Source organism: Coccinella septempunctata, chromosome X (genome assembly GCF_907165205.1).
Source record: "Coccinella septempunctata chromosome X, icCocSept1.1, whole genome shotgun sequence".
NCBI classification, from domain to species: Eukaryota; Metazoa; Arthropoda; class Insecta; order Coleoptera; family Coccinellidae; genus Coccinella; species Coccinella septempunctata.
The window spans coordinates 21,018,270-21,031,301 of NC_058198.1; the positions used below are offsets into that span (position 1 = coordinate 21,018,270).

General features: G+C 32.7%; 1 protein-coding gene across 1 annotated transcript; it reads left to right on the forward strand.

Annotated features, from left to right (window-relative positions):
- Positions 1-5,146: 5,146 nt before the first annotated feature.
- LOC123321304 lies at positions 5,147-7,960 on the forward strand. The gene is made up of 2 exons (XM_044908774.1): positions 5,147-5,528; positions 7,628-7,960. The coding sequence occupies exons 1-2, from the start codon at positions 5,196-5,198 to the stop codon at positions 7,634-7,636; spliced, it is 342 nt and encodes a 113-aa protein (XP_044764709.1). The 5' UTR covers positions 5,147-5,195; the 3' UTR covers positions 7,637-7,960.
- Positions 7,961-13,032: the final 5,072 nt, after the last annotated feature.

Consider the following 13,032-nt stretch of genomic DNA (forward strand, 5'->3'; position numbering starts at 1 on the left):
CTAGAAAAATTTGAGGCATACTTCATACCAAGTGTTAATGTTACATATGAAAGGTACATATTTTTCACCAGAAATATGGAAGAATCGGAAACTGTGGATGAATATGTAACTCAGTTGAAACAATTAAGTAAAAATTGTGAATTCGAAAATTTAACAGATTCTCTCATAAAGGACAGATTGGTCTTAGGCATCAAAGATAAAAACGTCAAGGACAGACTCTTGAGAACAAAAAATCTGGACTTGATAAAGGCGGTGGAAATATGTAAATCTGCAGAGATAACGAATAAACAATTGGAAATTTTATGTTCAAATCCTGGTCCGAGCATGAGGAAGAGAGAAGATAATCAAGAATTAATGGAAGTGAGACGAAAAAATTTTCACATGGGTATGAAGAAGCAGGCACAAAGGAGACAGAATGAAGTATCTAATGGACAAGGACAACAACATCCCAGGAGTCGTCAAAGAAAACAGATAAGTTTCAAGTCATTTAATAGTAATAATTTTCAACAACAAAGAAATAATAATGATGAATTTCATTGTACGAAATGTGGTACTATTCATTTCAGGGGAAATTGTAAAGCATTCGGGAAAATTTGTCGAAAGTGTGGTTTGTATAATCATTTTGCTTCATTTTGTAAAAGTAAAAGTGTTAATAATATTGCAAGAAAAGAAGAACTTTATATAGGTTCAGTGGAAAATAGTACTTCATCTACAAAATCAAATTGGACAGTCGATTTAAAAATAAATAATGAAATAGTAAATTTCAAAGTAGATACTGGCGCTGATGTTAATGTTATTCCATTCAGTTTGTACAATGCAATTTTCAAATCCGAATTAATTATGAGAGATGATACCAAATTGATAGAATATACAGGAAATCGAATCGAAATAATAGGATATATTACAGGATATGCCAATGCGACAAAATATAAACACAAATAATCAACAAAGAATGATTCACTCACGGAAAATTGACAAAAACTTCAACTCGCTTTCCACACGAATGAATGAAATTCGAAATGCTGAATACGAATTTCTTTTCTATCTAACAGTCGACGAGTCCATTATAAAAGACAGAATTCGAATGGCTGAAGAATGGAATAAAAAATTTCCGCAATCAACAGACATTATTCTGAGAACCAAACTGGGCTATCTGCTAAAATCAAATGGTAATAAAGAAAAACTCGAAGCTGCCCTAGAAGAAATGAAAATCGACAAGATTATAATTAAATATAACGAAACAAGACCATACGAAAGAACAAAGGAAAGAAAAGAACCACAAAAAACTTTCTCAGTAGTTATCACTGCCGTAGAAAAATCTATTGATGAAAAAGACATAAGCCAACACCTAAACAATCTCAATCTAAAACACAGATACTGTAAGAGAATAACATCAAGAGCAACAAATACACAAACAGGGCATATAAGAATAATAACTAGAGAGGAAGCAACATTTGAAAAACTGTTAAATGAGGGGATGTTTTATAAAAACAGACACTACCTTGTCTACCCTAGTAACCCACCTGAACCCACACCAATGCCGTGCAGCAGATGTTTATTATTTGATCACACAACCGATAACTGCATAAGTCCTCTTGTGTGTACTAAATGTCAGGGCCCACACAGAGAATCTCAATGTAAAACAACCCTCCCTCCCAAATGCAAGTCGTGTGGCTCAGAAGATCACCAATCATGGTCCCCTAAGTGCCCAAAACACCCCAGAAAACCGTTAGAGGGAATACCTAACGTCTCAATCAAACCACTCAACAAAAAATCAGGAAACATAGAAGAACTAAACAAGAAACAGAGCAAAATTCACGGCACAATTACTATTCATGATGATATAGTTAATACATATATAAGGAAGTTAAACAAACCTAAAAATACCAATAGGGAAGAACTAATCAACAAATTAAAAAGAAGATTCATCAACCAATATAAAATCGACAGTATCGCCGTTTTTTCAGGGAGCAGAGTGTATATTTTGATGTTTGACATGGAGAACTCAGAAGATCCGTCACCAACAGAGCCAACCCATAACAGCATTCAAATTCAATTCTGAAGTAAAAATTCTTTACAACAACATTAACAGCTATGTTCCGAAAAAACAAATTATAAATAACTTCATTGAAAATAACGACATCAAATGTGCTATGTTTGTGGAGGCAAAAATTGAAGAGGATGATAAAGTGACATACAGGGATTGGAAAACCATCAAAAAAATAGGAAACAAAACAATAAACAAAAGAGGAGGAAGTATTGTGCAAGGCCACCCAACCATGAAAATAGGAAAGGAAAACCCACCAGTGCTGAAGAAACATTGGAATGAATGTCTCCACTTCACTATACCATTCAAAAATGAGAAGCTGCATGTATTTTTGGTGTACATACATCCACACTCCGCTATTGAAGAAACAATATTCACCAAGGCAGCACTATACAAATACGCTATAATCATAGGAGACTTCAACGTTAACAGAAGTAAAAATAAACAGCTAAGCAAATTTTTGCAGAACGGGATATTCACTAAACACCTGACAAATCCAACATTTATTATGGGCAACAATCCAGACAGTACTCCGGACCTAATATTATACACTTCTAACCTGAGAAGCAATGTCAAGAAGGTTGAGCTTGTTCCAGACCTGGGATCCAACCACCTAGCAATGGTAATCACCTTCGATATGTTGGAAATAACAGAAGATATACCCAAGAAAACAACATATAACTTTAGGCAATGTAATATGAAAGAAGTCAATCGAGAAATAATGAACTTCATAAAACAAAATGAGGGAAGAGAAATTAACGAAGACTACATCACAGAATTCAACAACTATTTATCAGACAACATAAGAAAACACACCCCCATTGCTAGACATAATCCATCTCTTCATGAACTCCCCCCCTATATCATAAAACTCATCAAGACAAAAAGAAAAATGTACAGAGAATACCAGCAACAGCCAAATCCCGATTTCAAAAGAAACATAAATGAAATTTACAAGAGCATTCACAACATGATCAAGCAATACAGACAACATACATGGATGAGCGCGTGCAATGAAATAAATAAGACAAAGGGACGAACATTCTATCAACATGTAAACAGGCTTTCCAAATACAAAACATACCATAGTATACCAACCCTAAATGAGGCAGGCAAAATATATGACACAGATAAAGAAAAAGCAGAAATATTCTCCAGGCATTTCAATATGATAAAAACCTCAAGTTTGACAAACATCATGAAAAAGATATTAACGACTGGTACAACAAATATTTCAATAATCCACAAACATCAACAAGAAATCAAAATTCCTCATCAAAAATTGATGAGGAAGTCTACTATGACATTTTACATAAGAGCAAGAACAGTGCTCCAGGAGCTGATAATATTCCATGGAGCGTTCTGAAAATGCTACAAAAAGAAGTACATAACGAAATAATCAAAATATATGAACACTGCTTAAATACTGGATTATTCCCTAATATTTGGAAAGTAGGCACTATAATAACCATACCGAAACATAACACGGATCATCAAAAGGTACAAAACTATAGGCCAATAACACTGCTCCCTGTGCTGGGTAAACTGCTGGAGAAGATCATAAAAAGTAGACTTGAGGAACAACTGGAAAATGTCATACCTAAACACCAATTTGGATTTCGGACCAAAAAATCAACTACTCTGCCAATTACCATATTTATATCTAACACACAAAATGCTCAACTAAATCGAAAGAAAACAGCTGCGATTTGCCTAGACATCAACAAAGCATTTGACAGCATTTGGCACAGAGGACTACTGTTTAAATTACACCAACTCGACACTCCTCACTATCTCATAAAAATAATCAAGGAATTCTTGGAAGAAAGAAAACTGACAGTGAAGATAAATGAGACGACCTCTTCCTGGTTCTCCCCAGAGCAGGGCACACCACAGGGTTCACCACTGTCCCCGTTCCTCTATAACATATACTGCAGCGATATATATAATGCACCCAGCCAATCACAATACCTTCTACAGTATGCTGACGACACAATAGTTATTTCACACGAAAAAACAGAACAAAAATGCCTGAAAGGCCTACAACTCTACACAAACAGTCTAGTTTCCTGGTTTCACAAATGGCGACTTCAACCTAATCCAAGCAAATCAAAACTGATAATATTCAATCATAAGATACGTCCAAATTCGCCAACAATTCAGATTGAAAACAACATCATATCACCATCTCCATCAATAAAATACCTAGGCATACAAGTAGACAACAAGGCCAATATGAAATTGAATTCCAACATAGCCAAAAAAAACACAATATCAAGAGCTAAACATTTCAGATGCCTCACATATAACGACCAAGGAATAAGTTTGGAAAATTCCATCAAAATCTACAAAACCATCTGTAGACCAATTTTAGAATACGGACATCCACTATATACAAACGTTGCGGACTCGGTAATGAGAAATATAGAAGTAGGAGAAAGATCAGCACTAAGAATTATAACTCGACAGAGACACCCACTTAATAAACTCCACAACCCATCAAATGAACTATTATATGAAAAAGCCAACATACAGCCAATCAAGGAGAGACTAGAGAAACTGAATAGAAGATTTGCACAAAGATTGAAAGAAATAGAGGATGTTGAAATCATGTTCCACAAGGACCCCCCGGTAACTAACCCACACAGAAAATTTCCAACTCGAAGTGTGATGGACAGACTATCTGAGCTGCAGTGAAGAAAATGAAATAGAATGAATTTTTTTTTTTTTGTATTTTTGTAATTCACTAGGCTGAAGGACTTCGGTCGATGGCCAATAAAAAACAGTTATTATTATTATTATTATTAATTTTCAACAACAAAGAAATAATAATAATGAATTTCATTGTACGAAATGTGGTACTATTCATTTCAGGGGAAATTGTAAAGCATTCGGGAAAATTTGTCGAAAGTGTGGTTTGTATAATCATTTTGCTTCATTTTGTAAAAGTAAAAGTGTTAATAATATTGCAAGAAAAGAAGAACTTTATATAGGTTCAGTGGAAAATAGTACTTCATCTACAAAATCAAATTGGACAGTCGATTCAAAAATAAATAATGAAATAGTAAATTTCAAAGTAGATACTGCCGCTGATGTTAATGTTATTCCATTCAGTTTGTACAATGCAATTTTCAAATCCGAATTAATTATGAGAGATGATACCAAATTGATAGAATATACAGGAAATCGAATCGAAATAATAGGATATATTACAGCCCCAGTTTTTTATAAAAATAACGAATTTAATGTAAAATTTTTTATAGCTAAAGGATATGGCCGTCCAATAATTGGAAAAACCTCAATAGAAGACTTGGATATTGCGAGAATGGTAGCGGAAATGAGTGACACCAAGAGGTATATGCTTGATTTTCATGATGTTTTTGATGGAATTGGGTGTTTACCAGGTCAATATAGAATTAAGGTAGATGAAACTGTTAAACCTTGCATCCATGCAGCTAGACGCTTTCCCCAAGGGATTTTGGTGAGATTGAAAAATAAATTAGATAATTTGGAAAAACAAAACATTATAGCTAGAGAATTCGAGCCAACTGAGTGGGTTAACTCCCTAGTAATTGTAGACAAGCCTAATGGAGATTTCAGAATATGTATTGATCCCACTGATTTGAATAGAGCAATTAAACGAGAACATTTTTCAATTCCCACTTTTACAGATATTGTTGCTAATTTAAATAATGCTAAAGTTTTTTCTGTGTTGGATACGAATAATGGATTTTGGAATATTGAATTAGATGAATATAGTTCGAAATTATGTACTTTCAACACTCCATTTGGCAGGTACAGGTTTAAAAGATTACCTTTTAAATGTGAAATTTTTCAGAGAAAAATTTCAAAATGTTTTGAAGGAATTCAAGGTGTCAGCATATATATAGATGATATTCTGGTCTGGGGTGAAAATCAAAGAGAACATGACGAAAGGCTGGTCGAAGTTCTAAAAAGGGCGCGTGAAAATAATATTAAATTTAATAAAGAAAAGTGTAAATTTTCAGTTTAGGAGGTGAATTACTTGGGTCATAAAATAACGAGTAATGGTATAGAGCCAGATGAAAGTAAAATTTCAGTAATAAAAAATTATCCAGAACCAACGAATGTGAAAGAATTGCAAAGATTTCTCGGTATTATTAATTATTTGCATAAATTTATTCCGAATGTAGCAGAAATAACTGCCCCTTTGAGGGATTTATTAAAAAAGAATACAATTTTTGAATGGGGTTGGAAACAAAAGGAAGTTTTTGATCAAATAAAGAAAATTTTGTCATCGCAAACAATATTAAAATTTTATGATCCACAGAAAATGTTGGTGTTATCTGTGGATGCTTCAAAAGATGGTTTGGGAGCGGTACTATTACAAGAAAGCAAGCCTATAGCATATGCATCGAGGTCTTTAAATAATGCGCAAAAATGCTATGCTCAAATTGAAAAAGAGATGTTAGCAATAGTGTATGGGGTTAAGAAATTTCATCAATATATTTATGGTAGAAAAGTGATTGTAGAAACCGATCACAAACCGCTGATTCATATTTTCAAGAAAGCATTAATTGATTGTCCGATGCGTTTACAAAGAATGCTTTTGGATGTTCAGATGTATGATTTGGATGTTCAGTTCAGGCCTGGAAAGGAAATGTATATATCTGATGCCTTGAGTCGAATCAATATGCAAAAGGACGATACAAACATTTTTGAAAATGAGTATGAAGCACAAGTTAATTATTTGAAAAAGTTTTTTCCAATTTCACCACAATACTTAGAAAAGTTCAAAGAGGAAACTAAAAAAGATTCAACTCTTCAAGTTATTAGTCAATATATTAAGGAAGGATGGCCGAATTCTCGGGCTAAATGTAATTCTTTATCAAAATTATATTACAATGTAAGGTCAGAATTGGTTATTATTGATGACATAATTTATAAAGGAAATTGCTTGGTTGTACCAGAATCATTGAGAAGAGAAATGTTGAATCTGATCCATTTAAGCCACATGGGCATTGTTAAGTGTAATTTAAAAGCAAAAGAACTACTTTATAGGCCAAATATGTTTCGTGACATAGAAAATGTAGTATTATCATGTGACATTTGTCAAAAGTATTCTAGAAATAACTTCAAAGAGTCACTCATACCGCATCCCATTCCCGAATATCCATGGCAAAAAGTAGGTTGTGATTTGTTTGAAATTGATGGCAAAAAATATATGATTGTTATTGACTATTTTTCAAAATATGTTGAAATTTGTAAATTGAATTCTATTTCTTCAGAAATTGTTATTAAAAATTTGAAATGTATATTTAGTAGATTAGGCATACCACAAATATTCATGTCTGATAATGGTACACAATTCTCCAGTTTTGAATTTCAGAGTTTTGCAAAAAGTTGGCAATTTGAAAATATAACTTCTAGTCCAAATTATCCACGCTCTAATGGTATGGTAGAGAGAGCCATTCAAACTGTTAAGAATATAATAAAGAAAAATTCAGAATCAGATACAGAATTAGAATTAGCTTTATTGGACTATAGAAATACTCCAATAGATGTAAACATACCTTCACCTAGTGAATTGTTTTTTAATAGGAAAACTAGGACAATTTTACCTGTTAAAAATGAATTGTTATATCATAGAAATATAAATTTTAAGCGACAGAGAAATCTCTTAGTGAAAAGACAAAACAAACAGAAGACATATCACGACAGGATGTCAAAAACTTTAAGAATTTTAAATAAAAATGAAAAAATATATATAAAAATGAATAATATTTGGGTAAAAGGAATTGTAATTAGGAGAATTAATTTAAGATCTTATTTAGTTAAAATAGCAAGTACCAATTCTATAATTAGGAGAAACAGATATCATATAAAACCATACTTTGTGAACAGTTATAGATATAGATCTGACATTGATATTGAGGATGAAGAAAATGAAGTTAATAATACTTGTACTTCAAATACTCAAGACATAGAAAATTCACGCAGAACTACTATTTATAATTGATATGGTAGGAAAATAAGACAACCTATTTAGGCAATTATTATAATGTAAATTATTATAATTTTAATATAATTGATAATATAGATGTAAGAAATTTAGGGAAATTCTTATAATTCTAAATTGAATTTTATTTTGTTGAAAAGGGAGATGTAATGTATATAACAGATGTTTGTACATATTGTGAATTCAGTATTAAATGAGACACCGAGCTAGCCACTTGTTTTTATCAAATCGAAATACATCACAGAATCCATTCCATTTTTTCATTCCCAATAACGAAAGCACAGGAAAAATTGGATTCCAAGAACCACAGTCCACAATGATTATCGTTATGGACAGTTTTGTCAATGAATGAATATTATAGTATTTGACCAGATCATAAAACTAACACTTACTGTTGATGGTTATGCCACTACTGTTCCCTGCTGTTTCCGTGACCGACCTGGTCGGAGGTTTAGGAAAGGCCTTTACTTTTTTAATGGAAATGAGCTCCTCATCATCATCTGAAGATGAACTCATTGGTCTTTTATGGCGAATTTTTCGCGTTTCCGAATGGTCCTCCTGGTTGAGGTCGCTAGTATACTCTGCGACATTCAACTTTTTTCTCGCTTCCAAATAATTATCTGAAATTAAACTTATAATTATACACAGCGTCCTTGTTTGCAAGCGATTATGGTCGAAAATTTTTGAGCTAGAAGAAATAGTGCATTGAAGTTCGATTTTTTCGATAATTTTTGAAGAACGTGATATTTTAAAAGCGTTTTCATGTTGAGTGAATTGAAAAAAAGGGCGTTGAAATAGCATTTAATACATACCATATGTCCCATTTCTGAAAACCTCAATTTTATGAGAAGGCCAATGTGAGCTCGGATACTCGGAGTTTTTTATGGCCGCCAACAACCTGTCCCTGGGGTATGGGGGCCAAAAGCAAGAATTCCCTTTTAGCCATGTCGTTGGTACAGCCTCTACTGTATCCTCCTCAATAAATTTTACCACTGTCCATGATTTATTTCCATCCATATTTTCTATTTTGTAAAAATTGTCAGTAAATGTAGTTACCTACCGCTATTAATTCAATTATTTGTTGGGGTATAAATCGATTTGAATTCTATGAAACTTAGTTGAAGAAATATCCAATATAATCACTAATCAGTTTGATGAAAGGTCATCATCGTTACTCAGTTGTAAGCTTACAACTTAATACTATTATAGTATTAATCGAGATCGTAATTTCGTAGGTATATGCAAAACATTTTTATTTTTATCCTACATAAACACAATATAATAGATAAAGAATAATTACTACAGAAAAAAATTCATGAAGGTAAAGTAGTTATTTAATTTTTATTTTCATAAAAGTCAAGTTGAAATCGAGAGAGATTTTAATATCATCTATAGGCATTTTAAAAAAAATGTGGTCCACAGTTAACAAGAATTTGTTGAATGTAATATTGGAAATATTACATATTTTTCTTCGAAATCTAATTTCATGCATTCATGAGAAATATCTCGGGAATCAATTAATTCACATGAACCGAAGTCACTAGCAAGAAATATGCCCAATTCCGAAGACTTACAAGGAGATTCATAAAAGTTTTCTAGCTTAAGTAATTTCTGAACTAATAATTTCACATCATTATTAACTATTAAAATGTTTTTTATAACAGCTACAGAATCTCCAATAAGAGAACAACAATTATCTGGTTCAGAAATACTCAATGAGAAATGTTCAAATAACAATTTTTTGAATTGTTTGGAATATGTGACATCAACTAAAATTGGACCATTAGAATGTTCATTAGATGGTTCGGGATAAGTTTTATGAGGTGGAGTGTTTGACGTTTTTTTTGACTTCTCTTCTTCGGCAATTCGATGTATAATCTGTTGTAAAGGTTTATCAGTTTTCCGGATGTGCCTTTTCAAATTTTTCATGTGATTCTCAAACGGAAAGGCACTGAACATATCTAATGCCCCAAAATTTTTAACATAATCACATAAATGTAAAAGGTTATGAATATTATGAGATGCATGCTGAACACCATACAAAACAATGAAAGTTTCGACGAAATACTTCAGTAAAGATTGACAGTACACTATGTTAGATTTCCACCGCGGACTTGACAAAAATGACAAAGAAACATGGAGACTCAGGAAGTTCAAATATTTCTCACAATCCAAAACCTTTTTTAAAATTACAGGACCTGAATAAAATAAAAATAAACGAAATTCTGTTGCCTTCCATCTGCTAGCTTCATCTAGAGATCTCGGCTTACGATTAAATTCATGAGGAATATTGGAGGCCTGGCTCAGCAGCAATTTGGAAATATTTGAAATTTGTTGGAATGACAGTTTGTTAGGAACTTTTCCGTTGATCCACAAATTCACAATCAATTTTTTTACTACCCCTAAACGCACTAGATGCATATAATCCAAAGGAAAATCCTTGATCATATCAATTCCAGGAATCATTTCCAAAACTGACGTTCCCGTATGATGGTTTTCATCAACTTTGGCTCTGAAATCCGCATCATTTCTTAGAGTGAAATTTTCTAAGTCTGGAAAACAGACTCTTCTTTCCTCGTAAACACCTTTTATTTTACATTTTGAACATGAGTCATCTCGAGTCATACCCACTGTGACCCATAACATATTTAATGTAAGATTTGGCAGGTACGTCACAAATGAATGCTTTTATTTTTACCTGATACAAGCGGTTATTGAAAGAAATAACATGGTGTAAAACATCAATGGCTTCGTTCACAAGAAATTTCAGAAAGCTATTGGCATCTTTTGGTTTTTCATTTCCATGATATATACCTATATATGATCGAGTAGAGTTTTTGTTGTTGCTGTGACTCTTGTAGGCTTGTTAATATAAGAAATAAATCCACATGATCCCATTTCATTTAAATAGAGGTTTGCCATTTTATCGTTTCCCTCCAAAATATCAATGTTTAAGTCACCAATAACTACCTCTACATCATCCCAGTTAACACAGACATCCATGAGATATCGCATTCATGCTCCCAAATGGTGCAAAAGTGAATCATTATAATACGTCGCGGTTACCTCTAGAAGATGCAAAATAAGATAAAAGGTTCACAATGCTCTTCTCATTTTGGTTGATCTGAGGCGGATATGAATGTTTATTTGTGAAGCTCTCGAACTTCACAAACACGTTCATTTCTGAATTAAACATTTCAGTTGTTCAGAATCTGATTTTCATGTCTCGAAGTTGAAGAAGTGATTCACCTCATTTCAAATATAATATTATTCTTCTGTGAATGCGTAAATATACAGTTTATCGATTTTTTCAATCTACCAGGAACAATTTTTCAAATAAAAATCATCGCGTTCGCAAATATCAATTTTTTTGTAGAGCAATACTTGAATTTTCAAGGTTCGCCCATCCATTTTGTAATCATTAATTATTCAAAATGCTCATTTATCCGGACAAAACGACTTCCAGGTGAGTATATAAGTATGAAAGATTTCACCATTGTTCCGGATTGAAATGTGATCATTAAACCTTTTGTTAAAAAAAATCTCATTTGAACCTAATTTTTAAAGTAAAGAACAATATAAAATTAATATCTTTTGGGTAACGAATTGAATGAAATAATGTTATCTTTTATTGCGCTCTATTTCTTAGATGCATTTGAGCGTTTGTTTTTAGGAAAGTCTTATAATTTCACTCTGATAGGAAGGTAGGTATCTATCATTTTTTGATTTCGAGCTCAAAATGATCTCAAAAAAATGAACTGATTTTTTGTCTTTTCATGAAGAAGAGGTTGAGCGGTTGAGGTTGAGGTATGTTGGGAAGTGAGAAATTTGTCCAGCACTCTTCAATTTTTGTTGTTCTGCATTATGCCGATGAAATTTTTTTTTATTCCATACGGTTTCCAGAATATTCCCCGAATTGGGACTTTAGGTTTGATTATGAAATCGGCCGTAAGGATATTAACTTTCGTTACCAAGCAACGGCAATTCACACAATTTGAATGTGCATACGAGTTACCGTGTTGCTTGGTAACAAAAGTTAATATCCTAATATTAGTTATTTCAATTTACATTCCACAGGTGAGGGCATATAATACCACAAAGTCGCGAGTTCGGCTCCCAACAAAGTTGCATCGAAATAAATTTATTTTGGATAAATTCATAATACCATCTGGAATGTTTCGACAGCTCAATTTAAAAATTTTGTTCAAAGCCCAACCAATTTTTTGTTGATTATGTTAGAGGTTCCTACGAGATATTTGGACGGCTGCAGTATACTGCAGCAGAAAAGGTTTGATATTTTTCGATTCTGTTTTCATTTTCGTGTTAGGTATAAGAGAAAGTACAGAGAGGAAACATTTCAACAATTTCGGGTGAAATTTGTTTTTCGTTATAGACATAAAAAAAAGTTATGTTATATTAAAAATTTCTTCACGGGAATTGTTCGAAAATTGTGTTCATTCAGAAAATTCAATTTGGCAACCGCAAAAAAAATCACGAACATTTGCAGGTTTTCCGCCATTTTGTAATTTTTTTGGAGTTCCCCATCTTTTCTGAATTGAGCATTCAAAAATACTCAGATGTGATCAGAAACCGTTACTTTGAGGTTTATACATAACTGACTACACTCATGAGAATATTGCTCAATATGACGTTGCACACCCTGTATCTCCGCTTATGAGTCATAAGACAAAAATGATTCTCCCGGTGTCATTTACCGACCATGCATATATGTTTGTCCAGTTTATAATGAAACACCCTGATGTGTATATGAATTAATCATATTAAATTTTATTTGTTTCGAGAAAGAGATACATTTATACAATACTAGCTGACCCGGCAAACGTTGTTTTGCCATATAAATAATTTCCATGTTGTATCATAAAAAAATAGAAATTAAAAATTTTGTCTAAAAAATAAAAAAAAAATTTAGGGGTGGACTACCCCTAACATTTAGGGGGATGAAAAATAGATGTTGGCCGATTCTCAT